The 19,353-nt window shown below is 37.5% G+C and overlaps 1 protein-coding gene across 1 annotated transcript in view; it reads right to left on the bottom strand.

Moving 5' to 3' along the window:
- Window positions 1-19,353, bottom strand: part of LOC107565002 (RNA-binding motif, single-stranded-interacting protein 2-like) — a 49,416-nt gene that overhangs the window by 25,552 nt on the left and 4,511 nt on the right. Inside the window, exon 2 of the mRNA XM_016250186.1 lies at window positions 4,527-4,693. Coding sequence (XP_016105672.1) covers window positions 4,527-4,693 — 167 coding nt within the window. The remainder of the gene's footprint in view (window positions 1-4,526; window positions 4,694-19,353) is intronic.

The raw sequence follows: 19,353 nt of genomic DNA, 5'->3' as shown, positions 1-19,353 counted from the left end.
TTCGCTTTCACAACGAAACACAGCGTCTCCACGACATGGCGGCGGAGGCAACAATACTACAGCGAGAATAAAAGTTACGCCTTCTTTCTTTGCGTGAACATTTGGGCGGTGTTATGCAAATCTTTCCACATAGTGACGTAGACATGTGGGGGCGTGTTTAAAAGAGGCGTTTTAGGAGGGTGTGGATGAGTCCTAACTTTTATAAAGAATATCTCTTTGGGTTTGAGACTTTAGTCTTTGCAACTTCAGGAATCTTATCTATTCACGAACAGTTTGTAACACTCCAAAGAGAAAGTAAAACTTGAAATCGCATCATATTACCTCTTTAATTTATACAATGAAGACTATGCAATGCTATTTTACATTTGGTTATTCGGTTTCTGTACCTGAATACCTACAAACTTGAAAAAAGTAAACATATTTTAATTTCTATCTATGTTCTATTAATTTATTTGTGCTATTTACATGATTTCAGACAGGGCCCATGGGTACAACCTGCACCGGGGCCCCACAAACCCCAGCTACGGCCCGGATAACAGAGCATTAAACACTAACAGATCTCCCCTCATATTAAACCTTTGAGAAAGCACAAAATAACTACTCATTTCAACATTTCCTCTCCTGATACCATAACAAAGTGTGGGAAGAGCAGATTTCCCTCTCTTTGCGCGCTTGTTATTTCTGTCCAACTAACTCCATTTCTTAAGTTAAAGAAAAACAATGGTAAGTAATAATTTTACTTTTTGAAACTAATCAGTATAATTTCTCCATTCTCATATTTTTTTTAAATGTTAGTCACATGATCATTTTCGTATAATAAACTTAAATGAGATGCAAATTTCACTATTGTAGACATTTATTTTGCTTCAACTCAACTAATCTTTTCAGAGAGTTTAAGGAAGTATAGCTTTTTAATTTTGATATTTATAAAGCCACTGAAATATTTAATGTTCTTCCATGTACCTGTCTGTGTAAACCAAAGGTGCTTGAACATTTTTCAATGAATTTCAATGCAATAAATAAATAACATAAAAACAAATATAAAACAAAAAGATAATTTAGACATGAATATATGTATATATAAAACATTTTTTGAAAAAAAACATTCCATTCATTTGGCTGATATGTCGGAAAACATTAATGTTGAAAGCACCACAGAGCACACACAGTGTTTAAATTATGAATGACATATTTAGTTGTCTCTGTATATTAAGCTGTGAAAAAAAAAAAGCATTTCCTTTCTGCCACTCCTATTCGATTCATGTCTCCCGAATTTACCCTCATGTTTCCTCTTTTGAACCACAAATGGCTTGAGTTCAAAACTCAAAGCACACTGCAGTTTGTGCAACAAAACATACTCAAAGAAAGATCTGAACATGAGATCTTTAGACTGCAAACACATTGCCATGCAAGCTAAAGGGACATATTTTTTAGTCTATAGATGAAGCACCCAACTAAAGCATTCTCAGCAAGATTTGTAATAAATAGCATCACATACATATGTATAACAATAAAAGAAGTCCTAAAAGGGATGAATGCTGAAGGTCCTTCAATCAGTGGGAAGACCAAAACTGAACCAGTAACTACAACACTACACAAGACTAGGGATGCTCGATATTATCGGACCAATATCGGAATCGACCGATAATGGCTTTAAATGTAAATATCGGCCCGATATGAAAAAATATGCCGATGCCTTGCCGATAAGTATATACATTAACTCACATGTGCTCAGGGTGTGCTAGCAATTCGATCACGTCAACAGTGCGATTAGATGACGTCAGCATTGTGGTTAATTCTTGAAGCAAACTTTTGCCTGAATGATGATTAGATTTACTGCTTTGGATCGCTGCATTTAAACTGAGAATGCACGTACAGAATGACGCGTTCGGTGTGTGATAGAGTCAACAGTAATAGCACGTGAAGTGGCAGCAGCAACTTTCAATTGTGTAGGGGGCGCTGCTGGCCAACTTCTAATAAAATTAAAGCAAAATACAGTACACAAATAATATTTAGACTGTTTCTCATTAAATAAAGCAGTAATTGATGCCATAAAATCATGAGTATGTTTTGATTTAAAGGTCAGAAGCTTACATGAAAAATCACACATATGACACTTTCAAATCTTCAATGTTCATTATAAAATAACTTTATTATTGTTTATTTAATTTTAACAAATAAGTTCTACCAAACCAAAATTAAAAATAATTATATCTGTATCGGCATCGGCTATCAGCCAAAATGAGTTGAAAATTATCGGCATATCGGATATCGGCAAAAATCCAATATCCAACACAGGGCATATTATATTTTTATTCAAAAGCTGACAGGTGATAAAAACCTCCTCTATCACAGAATTTCACATCCATTTTAATTCAGACCTGACAGATCGGTGGTTATATCAAAGCAGGTGAGTTCTTCACTCTGTAATTAGTCCTTTGCTTTGCATATTTTAATTGAATTGGTGTTTTGAAACATCTAAGTGTAAAAATTATTTTGATTCAAACCAGTGGTTTGTATTAAACTTCCAAAGTCACAAGATTTCAGTAAACAATGTTTCATTGGATCAAAAACGTTTAGAACAACCCTCTCATGGCAATCTGTAATTATTTTACATTTTGGCGAATTGGTGGGAAAAGTGTATGAATTTGTACAATCTCACTGGTCTGCTGTGAGTTAAGTTTAGGGGTGGACCATGGCTTAGTTTTTACAAAAAAATGTAATGTTTTTGTATAACATAAAATGTCCCACCACCATTCACCAGAACTCACCACCAATTTGCCAAAACATAGTAATTTCCGTTTCGGGTTAACTTGAAAAGTTTTCAAAAATGGTTCACAACTATGGGGTGATCTCAGTGAACTTATAAACCACTCATGTATGGTTTTACCGAATGTCAGTCATAAGCCCTATTCAGACAGGACTAGTTTTCCAGGAGGACGTTAGAGAAATTTGTACTTTGCGATTTTAATCCTGTGAAAATCTGCTAAATCTGAAATTGAATCCCGTCCGAATGCAAACGTCTGTTATTGTTGACATTGCATTATCCCAACACTTTTCCTCATGTGTTTTTTGGCCTACCTGAGCTACCATTTGCTGCACCTTTCACTATGGATGGTATCCAACCAAAAAATAAAATAATAAAATTAAGTGAGCCAAATTGTGGAAACTGCTAAGACTGGCCATTTTAACATCAGTGTCAGGTAATGTTTCTCTGCTCACTTACGTGGCTTTATTATAAGCAGCCACTTCTATAAACTCATGTTAAGTTTATTTAAATTATGTTTTTATAATAAATGAAAATTATAATTTAATTTATAATTTAATTAAATTATTAAATTAAATTATTAAAATTATATTAATACACATTTCATTAGACATATGCGATGTATGTGATGCACACAACTGCATCGTGTCTAGAAAACACACCCCCTCTGTAATAAACCCGGAGATGTTAGTCCCATCCGAATTGGTACATGAAAATCACAGACGTCGGGTAATAAGAACTGAAACTTAAACATAGTTTAGAAAACTAGTTCCGTCCGAATAGGGCTATAATGTAGACATTTTTAATGACATCTGCATAGGAAAAAAAGAAAGAATAGTATTTACTTGTCTCTTATTGGCCTCATTAGCCAAGCCCTCAATAAAACACAAACAAAAATCCCTACAAATGAATGAATAACACATATTATACACATATTTCATTATAATGGTATGTGATTTGTATATTGTATTTCATAGAGTAGCCTTTCAAGAAAAAAAAAGCAATTGGTTAGTAAAAGGTGTCTTTATGCATATTTGAGCTGAGTATTCGCATTCATTTTCACCACTTTGACAAGCAGCTGGCGCAAGTGTCTGGTGTTTTGAGTGCTTCAAATGAGCGGATAAATCAGAGCAATTGACCCTTCACTGGGACTTTGATTGACAGGCGATCTGACCAATCATAACGCCATTTTGTCCGACAAACTAACCAGACAGGAGAGTAGATTAACGTCGGTGGACTTGAACTTGAAAAATTATGTGTATGGACATCTTTCTGCAGTTGAAACAACATACCTTCTGATGTTCATTCATATTTATTTTGTGCTATAGCTAGTAAAGAAGAGATGATCGGTTCACAGCGATCTGTCACCACACATTAGAGAGCCACCAAACCATATTTATTGTTTGAATTTCTAAAGAAATTACAAAATTTGAAATCTGAGACTTTGTTTCATACCAAAAGTAACCTGTTCTGTCTTGTCTGTCACTGCGTTGTCAGTTTCCTCTTTGCTCCGCGATGTATTTTTTACTGCGTGAGAACATGATGTGTGGCATGAGAGCGCCATGGCTTGTTGGACGTAGCAAGGGTAACTAAGGAGGGCAGGTCTTTGCAAAGGTTTAATTGATTCAATTAAGTCAGAGTTTCGAAAAACTCTCTTTCTCCCATCACTACTGTTCAGGAACATTATCCCTGATGATCAGCATTCACATACAGGCACACCATAGTTATCTAGCCTTACGTAGCTTTCACAGAGACTTACGGTTGGCAGAGCTTGACCAGGTCTTGGTCAGTGGTCCCAGGATGGAGTCCACGAATGTAAAGATTGGTTTTGCTCAGCTGTTCTCCGCCTCCCACACTACTCGTGCTGCTACTGTTGGTGTTGGGACTGAGCAGCGCCATCTGGTGGCTGGAGGACACATAGGCTTGCTGTTGAAATAAAACAAATACATATATTTGACTTAGATAAATATAAGTACAGTTAAATCAGTGTTATTACTATTAAAGAAAACCATTACAAATAAAAATAAAAAAATCAGTAAAAAATACTAAATTAAAAAACTAAAATAAATAAGGAGTTTGCAATAAAATCATATTTAGGGCAGTGGGTCGCCACATCATGGACTGTGATCAATACACATGAACAGCTGTGTCCTGACATTAACCTGCACTGGCTAATGTGACCGATGAGCCAATTCACCCACATACAGAATCATTGACTGACATGACTGCGTTGCGTGAGTAATGGTTTTAAACCAGAGCATGTGAGTGAAGAAGAGTGGAAACTGCCTGGAGTGAGAAGCTTGAGTGTCTGTTGTCTCTCACTCCAATACTGCTCCATCACAAGTGGAATAAAAGAAAAAAAAGTATTTAGAAGAACATGATGAAGTGTCCCTTTCACATAAGGGAATGAGGGAAAAAACGAAAAGAAGGGCAATACGTCATTCTCTCCTCTAATATGTGTAGTCTATTCAAGTCTGTGAGGGTTTCTCCCGCTCAAAACCTGAGCGCTAGAAGGGGAAACTGCTGTCATTCTACTCCTCTCACATACAGCCTCCAGTCCCTTCTCACTCACAGGGCATCTGATATGCCACATGTCTGCACGCTAGGGGTGTGTGTTACGACTGATTTCATAGTCGTTTAAATGGAAATGTTGTCGACTAGCCTAAAAGAAAGAAACCCTCAGAAGACAGTCAAAAACATTGTGTGTATATGAGATCCATTTGAAATACTTCAACTGTGACTCAAAGAGTCAAATATCTCCAGATACCTTATCATCTGAGGTGTTCTAAAGATGGCAACAAAAGCAGCAGACGGGCTGAATGAAATTGCAAATATACTCTCTAACATTAGATGGCACTTTTGGACAAGTAGAAATACAGCTGTTATCATGGTTGTCCTGTAAACAAAGCAGCACTTTTAGGCATTATACGAAGAAAAAATTTCAACAAAACCTTTCTGAAGAAAGCCACTTGCCTTTCATTCATAATGTTTGATTAAAGAGTTATTATTGGGTAAATACGCTCCCACACCTTGCTTGTTTTTACTAGTGGACATTTCTCCGAGCTCGCAGCGAAACGCAGCGAAGCATGCATGCAAGGTCTGAGGTGAAATGAAATGAATTTGTTTTCCTTTTTTTTTTTAAACGTAACATTAAATCAATTAAATTCGATCTAGTCGACTAGCATTACCTATGTCGACTAGCAGCAGCAGTTCCGCACATTACTACTGCACGCCACTACACAGACGAAAAAAGAGGCCTATGGTGCTTTGGTGTCAATATACTGATGCAAAAATAAATAAATAAATAAATAAAATAATAAATAAGTACATACATACATAGGCCTACATGCATATTCCAAAACCTCTTCTGAAGAAACACAATAACTTTGGGTGAGAGTAAAACTAATTCCTAATTTACAACTAGTACTAAGATGCAATTAGTGGTCACAAGTGGTCAGCACTAAATAGGAGGAAACGAGGTCCCAAACAGATTGTGATCATGATCAGATCACTGAAACCACATACAGAGGAAGTCAAAAACCACACTGAATATCCAATGAAACACTATCTAGGACCCTACAATTTCGAAGATGCAGAAAACACGGATGCATTTGCAGAATCCAATCATAAAAATGGAATTTATAAAGCCGAATGTTGTGGGATTTGGCAAATTTTGGGTGAATAAATCAAAAGTAGGGCTGTACACTTAATCAAATCAAATCATAATATGAACTGGTGTCTGTGAATATTAAACTGCAATAAGACACCTATTTAAATGTGAATGTTCTGTGTGTCTCTGTGTGAATGATCGGCCCAGTTTCATCTACAGCACATACTGGTGTTTTCAGGACAGGGTTTGCCGTCTCACTATATGAGGACATGAACACATGAACTTCATCTCCATAGCTGCTCTGAGAGTCACTTCACCAGCATTTCACCATTTCATTTGAGAAAACTATCGTCAGATATACACAGAAACACAAAAGTCTTCACTAAAACATTTTATTTCCTGTTTTAATTTTAACAGTTTAAAAAGAAACTGTTGTGCAGCACTTTGTTTTCCAATAAATAAAATCTATTGTTACATTTGAATTTGATTACAATTTAATTTACATTTTATGCAGTTACACATCAATCTGGAAAAATATGTCTTCTCAAATATGTATATCTTCTCTAATATATGCTCTCTCCTGCCAGCTCAGGTCACTGAATGCGTGAGGCCTTGACACACCTGACACACGGCTGAAAACACAAGTACTTAACCACCCCACACCGGCGAACCAATGCACACACACACACACAGGGGTGGGCGATATGACCAAAATCTTATTTCACAGTATGATATATTTATTTCACGATAACTATATAAACCTTACAGATCACAGCATGCCCACTTTAGCTGAATAAACATCCAAAATGTAGTTTTTTGTTATTTTATTGAACTGTAAGCCAGCTTAAACAATGCACAGTGAGCATTGCACACACATTAAATTTAATGTAAATCATCCATGCTAACGTTTTCTATTTGATTTTTTTTTCATTTGAAAGTAGACATTTCACTCTCAATAGATGTATTTTTCATTCACGGAGTTTCGAAGTTTCTCGCTCAAGTTCACATGACCGAAACGGCAGAAAGCACATCCTGTTCGTGACATTTTTTCCGGTCCCGTCCCAATCACGTGATTAATAGTGATTTTGTTTCCCATCCTGCGGGATTCCCGAAAAAATGTCAGCCTCTAATACACACAGAAGACCTAAAAAGACACAGAAGAGTCTACACCCATATTACAGAAGTCATGTTTCACTTATCTCTCTTTTCCTGCTTTGTCTGAGACTGTGTCATGCATCATTACAACAAACTCAATGAGCCATTCTACACTACAAATGAAACAAATGTACTTTTCCTCTAAAAGCAAGAGGCATTTACAGGAAGATTGCATGAAAATAGCAGAGAAAGAGCGCCACGTTAAGCTAATTGAAGATCTCTCACAGCTTCACCATGTGACGTTTAATAACACTCCCTCCATATTATCACTCCGGGAAACTCTCTGGCTGCCTTATTTGCTCTTGACGGGGTTCAGAGAAGGATAAAGCATCCAATTACAGCTGGCAGCAGACATCTGACTGTGCACACCACCGATGGGGTTACAGATCACGGCCTGCTAGTTTAAGGATCCACTAGCACAAATCAAGGGCCTCATTCGTGCTAATTATGAGCCTTTCTGCTTCTGTGAGCCCATCTTGTTTGCGCTTTAAAAATTTCAAAAGAACAGCCTTGTGGAGTGGCCTGATTTCTGTCTGTTGATTAATTCAAAGAGAAATACTCCAAATCTTAAAAAGTGATGAATACTTAAGAAGTTTTACAGCGGTTTGAATCCATTATTTTCATCAAAGTAACCAACTCACACCAAAGCATCTCCAACATCCACAATGACTCACAGAGATCACAGGTGCCAAAAAACACAGATCAATGAACAAATGCTACAAAAATTAGACACGGGGAATGGCTTCAAAGTGCTTTTAGCTTTGCCTTGCCAAAAGTTAGTGCCCAAAGAAAACCATAGTCATATGAGACAGTTCATATTCAATTACAGGGTTTCCACAGGTTTCATGAGGCTAAATGTAAGACCTTTGTAGGGTCTCGTAAACAGAAATGTAACACTCTCAGAAATGCGTCAATGTTAGGGATGTAACGATTCACTCAACTCACGATTCGATTCACGATACTGATTTCACGATTCGATTTTCTCACGATTTTTCAAACAAAATTAGATTTAAGACAAATTATAAATGAAAAGGTGTCCTTTTATTATTGCTTGGACAGCATGAGCAGTTTTTTAAATCTAAATTAGATTGTATAATTTGAATTTTTAAAACAAAAACAGAATGCTCTGACTTTAGTTTTGTGAAACTATACCACATAAAACATGTGCACGAAACAAAGATAGCAGAAGCTCTGAATGAGACACAGATTCACTCTCTGACAGCAGGTGGCGCTTATTGATAGGGATGCACTGATCCGATATTCATATCGGTTATCGGCTCCGATAGTGCCATTTTTCTCGGATCGGGTATCGGTCAGAGAGGGCCGATCCAAATCCGAGATTTTATTCGATTTTTTTTCCGATTGTGCGAATTATTCTGTGTTACTTCTGAAGCCATACGATAGCTTAATGTGAGCTACATATGAATATTTAAGTCCTTACATTAAAGTTCACACAAACTCTTTTCTCCGCTGTGGCTGTCAGTCATTCGTTCAGCCTTTAAACCCTGGTCGCGTTCGGTTACAGCAGTCAGCTCGGTAAAGCTCTCTCCAAGATCATTCTGTGTTCCCATTATACTTGATTTGTAAATATTAATAATATATTATATTGTATATAATAAGCGCTTATGAACGCTGCTTCAATATGCATTATACAGAGATGAGATGAAAAGAAAATATAATCTAAACTTTTCTAAAGACAATCAGTTCCCCTCAGAGATACATTCATATAAACTCCAACTGGATCGCGATTCGTTTAACATCTCAACCGATTTGAATCGTCACATATTTGTATCATTTTTCAACCAGCTCATGGTGAATCGTTACATTCCGAGTCATCATATTGTTAATATTAAATATTAGGGGCTGTCAATCGATTAAAATATTTAATCAAGATTAATCGCATGATTGCCATGATCACATCTTAATCACACATTTTTATCTGTTCTAAATGTACCTTAAATTAAAACTTTTTTAATACTTTAATCAACATGGGCATGGCCAAATATGAATTCTTTATGTAAATGTATGTTTCTTATTAGTGAAACCATACTCAACATAGGGCATAGGGCATGAAGAATTCAGATACAGGTTTTCACAAAAACCGGGCAGAGAGCCGTGGGAACGGAGCGAGGCCACTCACCGGTCTCGAGTTCCACGGAGGAGCGCCAGAAGGATAAAAGGAGGAGTGACAACAGTGTTGGACGAGAGAGGGCCAGGCCTGGATTTTATTTTTACTCTCGAAGAGCACCACTCGGCCCTCCACCCAGCTGGTGGAGAGCCGAGCGGCAGTGTGTCTGGGAACCGAAACAAGAGTTTTTCTCCTTTTCTCTCGCATAGTCTGTCTGTCCTTACCCCCAGATATGCCGCGGCCGCCGTGATCGGCTCCCCTGGAGGGGGGAGGGGGAAGTAGAGCACAGTCTCGTGGGTACCCCCCGGCCTGCGAGGGGTGATGGGGGTATGTGACGAGAGGGGCGGGGCCGAGAGCCGTGGGAACGGAGCGAGGCCGGTGGAGAAAATGCTAATGCGCGACATCTGCGCCACTCACCGGTCTCGAGTTCCACGGAGGAGCTCCAGAAGGATAAAAGGAAGAGTGATGACAGTGTTGGATGAGAGAGGACCAAGCTAGAACAAGAGCAGCCCATCAACGTGCTTCGTTCGGGTAACGGAAGTCGTCGGCAGCGCTGCACAGGACTTGCTCGAGAAGAATGTCTCCAAAGAAGGGTGTCTTTGGATATGTGAGAGAAAGATAACCTTGTTCAGCTTCCCAAAAAACCCAGCGTTACGTGAACAGTGGATGCAGTTTGTTTCTACAGGGCAGCAATGGAGTTTTGCATGCGTGTTTGTTTGTTCCCGTCATTTATGTGACGGATCTTTTATAAACAAGGCCAAGTTTGACGCTGGATTTTTTGCACATCATTTGATACTGAAAGATAGAGCAGTCCCAGCGATAAAAGATCCCGGTCATGAGTCAGAACCGCAGGCGGTGAGTAAAATTGCATCAAAATTCAGTTTTGTTGGCAGTCGGCGCGTAAGTGCTCGTGACTCTTTGGCACCGCCCACAACACGCCTCCAGGAGCTCGGTTGTTTTCGGAGCGTAAAGCTGTATCTTTCTTTCATAAATCTGATCAAACTAAAGATTCTTCGGAGATATGAAGGATGCAATCCAACTATATAGGTACTCAAGATTAACATGAGATTGGCCCAAACTGTAAGTGTTATGTCCCTGTAACAAAGTTCGTAGTTCGGGGAAGGAGGAGGCGGGAACCGGCGAACATTTCAACATAATTTAATAACAAAATTAACACAAAACTTAAAATAGCGCGACAGCCCCTCACAGGCGACTGCCGCACACAAAAAAAACAAAACAACATAAAATTCAGGCCTGGTCCTCTCTCGTCTTGCACTGTCGTCACTCCTCCTTTTATCCTTCCGGAGCTCCTCCGTGGGACTCGAGACCGATGTGTGGCGCAGGTGTCCCTCATTATCATTCATTCTACGCTAATATTAGTCTGTTTCAAGCGCTATATAAATAAAGGACTTGACTCCACCGGCCTCGCTCCGTTCCGACGGCTCTCGGCCCCACCCCCACTCATCACAGTCCCCTTTAAATAACACTGAAGCATTTTCTTCTTAAGAAACAAATAAGATGATTTTTGTGAAGAAATGTATTTCAGAACATTCTTACAAACTTCTTAGAATTAAGGAATTTATTAAATTGGTTCATAAGAATACTTTTTGTGAATCCGACCCATGTACTTTTCATTTAATCTTTATTTTTTTCTTTTGTTGAACTGAACTGTTCCCATAACTCCATATTAGGTGTGAGAAGAGGAAACACATTTCCAATCTAAAGTTCCCAGAAAGGAACTCCAAATCCTGTGTCACAGTCAAGCCGCACACAATGAGGGCTGAAATAGAAACTTATGCTTCACATGATGCGTTTTATTGGCTCCTCTGGTCTTAATAAAGACTCCGGATATCCACAAGGCCAATGTTCTTTAAACATGCCAGAATTCACCTCCTTTTCTTCTCCTGCCTGTTTGTTCTCTACATACGTGTGTGTGTGTGTGTGTGTCCTTCGGGCCTCTAAACTCAATTACATTCCAAGGATTTCTGGGATGTTCCAAAAAGAAGCACGTCTTTACTGGCATCTCTTTAAGCCGGTCAACAACGCACGTGCTCCCCACCTCATCAACAAACAGCAATAACAACAAATACAACACACCAGAACACTAAACCTAAACCTAAACCTATGGCATGATGATGATTTAACTTAATTGCAATAAAAAAATGTAAAATAAATGAAAAAAACAACAACACACAACACATAATTTATTACATTAATGTTGTTCCACTCAAAAATATACTCATATGCCTATTACATTAGTGATCTTGAAAAATACATTTATTTCAAATTTATTTTATTTATTTCTAAATTTTTATTTAGAAAATTATGCATTTATGTATTATAAAAGTGAGTCCCAAAACGTTTTCCTTCTATATTAAAATGGAAAAGAATGTAGTAACAAATGTTTGGACGTGATGTATGAAATGTGTAAATGCTGTTTTTATAATATATGTAAGTTTGTGCTCTGCTAGTTGCATCTTGGGACATGACTATTAAACACAAACCTACATGTTTTATGTTTTATTTTACAGCCTTTTAATAAAGTTGGTATATAATTGAAGATAATCTATTAAATAAACAGTTATGTTTTATCACAAATATAAATTTTATTACAAAAATAATAATGCATAATTATGAAGTGTAATTAAAAATAAGATGAAAAAAAAAGATGCTTCTGGATTATAATTACAAAGCATTACATTTGGCTCATTTTTGATGTTCTACTGCATCTATTTTGTGAACATCACTCCATATGAAACGTGGATCAAGAGTATACAAAGAAAAACAATTATATCAGTTTGGATTTGATTTACTTATATGTTAAGTTTTAATTAGTATCCCTTCTCAGCCAGATTTGTCACTATATACTAGAAAAAAGGCTTCTTTCAAGGGCTTCTCAGAGAGTTTTAGTTTTAATGTGACTTCTACAGTACAATAGCAACATACTCACTCTCACACCTCACTCGAGAATTGAACATTCAGTCAGCTTCAAATAAAAAGCACAATAACAGTAAAAAATGTGTTTGCTGTGAAACACCTCAAACTTTCTCTTTTTTATATTTCAAAATAAAATAACAATGTATTGCGCACAGACATGTTATTCTGTATTAAATTAAATAATGTTAATGTTGCACTGTAGTTCATGCTCTGCTATGCTTTGCACAAAGATGACAATAAACTTTTGATTTATACAGTAGAACTTTCTATAGTACAGATACAGACCAATTGTTTACATGCCTTGTATTGATATAAAAAAGAGACATCTTCAGAAATCTGCAGGTAGGTTTGTTCTATCATACGGCCGCGGTTTAAGTGAGTAAAACCATCATCAGCAGAGAGAGCAGGGCAGGACATCCTCTATCACGCTCTCATATCACACACACACACACACACATTCTCACATGCTTCGCCACATTCCTGCCAGCTGCAGAGTGACATCAGAATTCAGTCCAGACTCGCTCCGTCCCCAGCGTCTCACTCTCGCTGTGTGTCTGTCTCATGTCTTCATTACCGTGTGCTATGTAACGTAAAACAGAGTTCAGAGGAGGAAACCTGATGCTTTGTTACATTAACTTGATTCTGTTCGGCAGCAGAGCCGTATCTGGGCTTTGCGGGGCCCCAGTGCAGGTTGTACCCGTGAGCCGTTTGAAACTGTGTAAATATCACAAATAAATAAATTGAACAAAGATACAAATTAAACAACGATTTAAGTTTTTCCAAGTTTTCCAAGTTCAGGTACAGAAACCGAATAATCAATTGTAAAAGCATTGCGATCTTCACTGTATAAATAAAATATCAAGAGCAGTAAGTGATTTTCTCCTTTTTTTTCTTGGATTAACGTTAAGGACACCGTCAGTAGCAAATAAATTAAATGCTGTCACTTTAAGAGACAACGCATGGATCCAAAATAATGACACACACATCCAATTTCTTTCTCAACTGTTTACGTTCACTTAAGACATAACTGCCCGTTTTTCGAAGATACTTTCCAAGGCGGGTATTTTGACGCGGCTCTCTGTGTGCGCACTGAACACATCACGCGAGCACTCAGTTGAGTTATTTCGCATCTTGTGTTTGAATGTTTTAAAATCTCTTAAATGTATAAATTGGCAAGGCCCGTCAACTGTCCTGAGAGTCTTTGATGCTGGCCTCAGGCAGTCGGTTGAGCAGCTATTTGGACTCTTATTCTGACGGCACCCATTCACTGCAGAGGATCCATTGGTGAGCAAGTGATGTAATGCTACATTTCTCCAAATCTGATGAAGAAACAAACTCATCTACATCTTGGATGGCCTGAGGGTGAGCACATTTTCAGCAAATTGTTATTTGTAGGTGAACTATACCTTTAAGACAGAATGAAAATTATATCAAACATTTGTTTATTTACTTTAATTTTCCCAGTAGTCCACTTGCAATGCTTGTTAGTTTTCATCCCAAACCACACTCTAAAAAATGCTGGGTTAACCCAAATGCTGGGTTCAGCCTGTTGGGTAATTTTATTGTGTTATTTGTAATACGTTTACCCAGGTGCTGGGTAGTTTTTCTGTAACTCAGCTGCTGGATCATTTTTACTGTCAATACAAATGATGAACCAGGGGGTCAGCGTAAACCCAATGTTGGGTAGTCTGTGCCAAACCAGTTAAAACTGGAAAACTGGTCATTTTGTGTTCTGTCCTGAGAGAAAACGTGACTGATGGGAAATTTCCTGAATGAAATGAAGGTATATATTACATTCTATTCCTATCAAATAGGGTCGTGACGGTGATGAAATTTTCCCACTGGTCAATCAACGTGTGACAACACTGGTAATAGCACCGTTGCAGTTTTCCCTCTTTTCCTTGCTTTCCTTCGCTTTTAAATAGCTTATAAATGCCCGTGCGCATTTTACTTTCATCTTTCATTTTCAAATTAGCGGCAATTCCTCATCAATTACTTGAATGGACAACAACAAAACGGTACAATGACAAACTCACTTATATTAAACAACTTTTATTAAGTCAACATAAAATAACAAAAAACTTACACAAAGTAAAAAAAAATTTAAATTTAAATCAGCAAAACGAATAAGAAAGTTGGAGGCACGGCATACATCTTGATGTAAAATAAAATAAATAAATTACAGTTTCAATTAAGTTTAAATAAATTAATAATCAGCAAACACTGTGGAACCAAATAAACAAGAAATTAATATAAAAAACTTCCAAAATCACCTTAGATAAACGGCAAAAGTCAACAGGCTTGGCAAGCGGCGCGGTGGGGAAGTGACGTAACCGGTGTTGCGGCTTAACACCGGTAATACCGTCAACACCGACCATCACAGCAAGCCTACAATCAAATTATTAATGTATAGCTAGGAAAACGTCTGTAATCTCACATTTTCGGGGGGTTTTTATGTATGTCAAAGCTAACGTCTGCTTGCCTTCTACAAACGCAGCATCCAACGGATCTACACTCAAAGCGAATGACGTGCTGGCGCCACCATGGACGTTTCACCTCTCGCCAAACGAATGCGCGACCAGGGCTGAAACACAACGTGACTTCGCTGTTATATCATACGGCCGCGGTTTAAGTGAGTAAAACCATCATCAGCAGAGAGAGCAGGGCAGGACATCCTCTATCACGCTCTCATATCACACACACACACACACACATTCTCACATGCTTCGCCACATTCCTGCCAGCTGCAGAGTGACATCAGAATTCAGTCCAGACTCGCTCCGTCCCCAGCGTCTCACTCTCGCTGTGTGTCTGTCTCATGTCTTCATTACCGTGTGCTATGTAACGTAAAACAGAGTTCAGAGGAGGAAACCTGATGCTTTGTTACATTAACTTGATTCTGTTCGGCAGCAGAGCCGTATCTGGGCTTTGCGGGGCCCCAGTGCAGGTTGTACCCGTGAGCCGTTTGAAACTGTGTAAATATCACAAATAAATAAATTGAACAAAGATACAAATTAAACAACGATTTAAGTTTTTCCAAGTTTTCCAAGTTCAGGTACAGAAACCGAATAATCAATTGTAAAAGCATTGCGATCTTCACTGTATAAATAAAATATCAAGAGCAGTAAGTGATTTTCTCCTTTTTTTTCTTGGATTAACGTTAAGGACACCGTCAGTAGCAAATAAATTAAATGCTGTCACTTTAAGAGACAACGCATGGATCCAAAATAATGACACACACATCCAATTTCTTTCTCAACTGTTTACGTTCACTTAAGACATAACTGCCCGTTTTTCGAAGATACTTTCCAAGGCGGGTATTTTGACGCGGCTCTCTGTGTGCGCACTGAACACATCACGCGAGCACTCAGTTGAGTTATTTCGCATCTTGTGTTTGAATGTTTTAAAATCTCTTAAATGTATAAATTGGCAAGGCCCGTCAACTGTCCTGAGAGTCTTTGATGCTGGCCTCAGGCAGTCGGTTGAGCAGCTATTTGGACTCTTATTCTGACGGCACCCATTCACTGCAGAGGATCCATTGGTGAGCAAGTGATGTAATGCTACATTTCTCCAAATCTGATGAAGAAACAAACTCATCTACATCTTGGATGGCCTGAGGGTGAGCACATTTTCAGCAAATTGTTATTTGTAGGTGAACTATACCTTTAAGACAGAATGAAAATTATATCAAACATTTGTTTATTTACTTTAATTTTCCCAGTAGTCCACTTGCAATGCTTGTTAGTTTTCATCCCAAACCACACTCTAAAAAATGCTGGGTTAACCCAAATGCTGGGTTCAGCCTGTTGGGTAATTTTATTGTGTTATTTGTAATACGTTTACCCAGGTGCTGGGTAGTTTTTCTGTAACTCAGCTGCTGGATCATTTTTACTGTCAATACAAATGATGAACCAGGGGGTCAGCGTAAACCCAATGTTGGGTAGTCTGTGCCAAACCAGTTAAAACTGGAAAACTGGTCATTTTGTGTTCTGTCCTGAGAGAAAACGTGACTGATGGGAAATTTCCTGAATGAAATGAAGGTATATATTACATTCTATTCCTATCAAATAGGGTCGTGACGGTGATGAAATTTTCCCACTGGTCAATCAACGTGTGACAACACTGGTAATAGCACCGTTGCAGTTTTCCCTCTTTTCCTTGCTTTCCTTCGCTTTTAAATAGCTTATAAATGCCCGTGCGCATTTTACTTTCATCTTTCATTTTCAAATTAGCGGCAATTCCTCATCAATTACTTGAATGGACAACAACAAAACGGTACAATGACAAACTCACTTATATTAAACAACTTTTATTAAGTCAACATAAAATAACAAAAAACTTACACAAAGTAAAAAAAATTTTAAATTTAAATCAGCAAAACGAATAAGAAAGTTGGAGGCACGGCATACATCTTGATGTAAAATAAAATAAATAAATTACAGTTTCAATTAAGTTTAAATAAATTAATAATCAGCAAACACTGTGGAACCAAATAAACAAGAAATTAATATAAAAAACTTCCAAAATCACCTTAGATAAACGGCAAAAGTCAACAGGCTTGGCAAGCGGCGCGGTGGGGAAGTGACGTAACCGGTGTTGCGGCTTAACACCGGTAATACCGTCAACACCGACCATCACAGCAAGCCTACAATCAAATTATTAATGTATAGCTAGGAAAACGTCTGTAATCTCACATTTTCGGGGGGTTTTTATGTATGTCAAAGCTAACGTCTGCTTGCCTTCTACAAACGCAGCATCCAACGGATCTACACTCAAAGCGAATGACGTGCTGGCGCCACCATGGACGTTTCACCTCTCGCCAAACGAATGCGCGACCAGGGCTGAAACACAACGTGACTTCGCTGTTATATGTGACAAAGTTTCCGTGTGCTCCACTGACTAGAGCTATAGAGCTCCGGAGGTTGACATCACGCAATCTAAACTCCGCCATTTTGGCAGGCCATCAGGAAAGCTCTAGAGCGGCTGTAGCATTTGTATCGACAGTGGTCGAACAATATTTTAAAACAAGACTGTTTCGACCTTACAAACCTTACTCTTTCAACAAGGTGGACAGCTGCTGTGCGCCAGGATGCCAGAACAGGCGGGGGGAAAGCAAAGGGCAAATCATTTTATCGTATTCCTAAGGATCCCGATAGACAACTTAAAATGGCTCCCTGCAATAAAACGTTGTATTTTTATTAATTTTAATAAAATCATTTATCTCAGTATTCCTAAAAGTGTTGTATAAAGGTTTTTATGTTTAATAGTAACCCTAAAATGACATGAAAGAGTTTTAAATGTTTTGAATAATTGGACTGATATAGGATATATAAGAATTTTTAGTAACTTATACAAATGATCCCAATTGTGACCGAACATTAAAAACACAATTTTTCACACACTTTTCCATAAAAATGTCTAAACATAATTATTGATTAGTTCAAGGGGAAACTAAGTACACCTCATTTGGATATTTTCATGTCTATGAAAAATTTGGGATTAAACGGGTTAAGATTTCATGACATTTATGATGTATACTGTACTCACAGTGATATAGCTATGCTGGCTACTTAACTTTAATTACTATTTATTTAAATATAACAAGCAACACTCAACACAGGTTGCAGAGCAGACTCTTGTTTTCCACTTGGTGTTGGATATGCAGCAATATAAACAACATAATCTCTAATGTTGTCACATTTATACCAACACCAGTGTTTCCCCGCCCCCCCTGAAGGTCAAGTTCATTTTATTTAATTATATTTTCTCTATAGCGCCAGATCACAACAGAAGTCATTTAAAGTTACCTTTCCTATGGAACAGGTATATACCTTGTTCTTTTATTAAACAAACTAAATAGCCTTATGTTATGTATCTTGTTTACACGACGGCATGACATTAGGGATGGGCGATACCTCTTATTTTATTTTTCGATCCGATACCAATATTTTCAAGCCCAGTATCGTCGATACCGATACCGATACTTCTAAACTAAACTGATCTTTTAAATTATTAAAAGAATATATAATCAGTAATTATACTCACTTAATATTAGATTTTAAAGCCATGTTTTTTAACATTTCATAGGCCTTTTTTATTTACACTTTTAGAAATAAAATATACTATAATTATATATTGTAGCCCTTTAATGGGGCAGTAACCTCAAAGGTGCAACTATACCCCTAAAAGTGAGCATATTGGTACCATACATGTATGCATGTTTTAAGGGTAGATAAGTTACAAAGGTGCACCTTTGAGGGTACCTCATGAAAAATAAACATGGTGTTACATAAGTATTAAAATTTATTATTATTATTATTCTTAATATTGTCATGGTAAATTTGTGGTTACTGCAGTTTTACTACAAATACTGTGGTTACTGTAATAAAACCATGGTTAAGTTTTGTAAAAGGCTGCCAGGCTGTTGTATCCCTAAAGGTGAAACTTTAGCGCTTTTTTCTGACAGATTTATTAACAGCAATTACAGAACATAACACAATCCATTTGAACTTTTAACAACCAGTTTAATTATGTTTACTTGCACAAACTAGCCAATTTAAAATAAATATTACATGTACACAAAAGTTTGGGGTCAGTAAGATTTTGTAATATTTTTTTAAGTCTCATGCTCACCAAGGCTGCACTTATTTGGGGGGGGGGAACAGTAAAAGCAGCAGTATTGTGAAATATAACAATTAAAATAACTATTTTCTATTTTAATATATTTTAAAATGTAATTTAAAATGCATCTGTGAT

The sequence above is a fragment of the Sinocyclocheilus grahami genome, unplaced genomic scaffold (genome assembly GCF_001515645.1).
Source record: "Sinocyclocheilus grahami isolate Dianchi unplaced genomic scaffold, SAMN03320097.WGS_v1.1 scaffold973.1, whole genome shotgun sequence".
NCBI lineage: Eukaryota > Metazoa > Chordata > Actinopteri > Cypriniformes > Cyprinidae > Sinocyclocheilus > Sinocyclocheilus grahami.
Note: the sequence above shows the minus strand (reverse complement) of the source record. Positions and strands in the feature narration are given on the sequence as shown.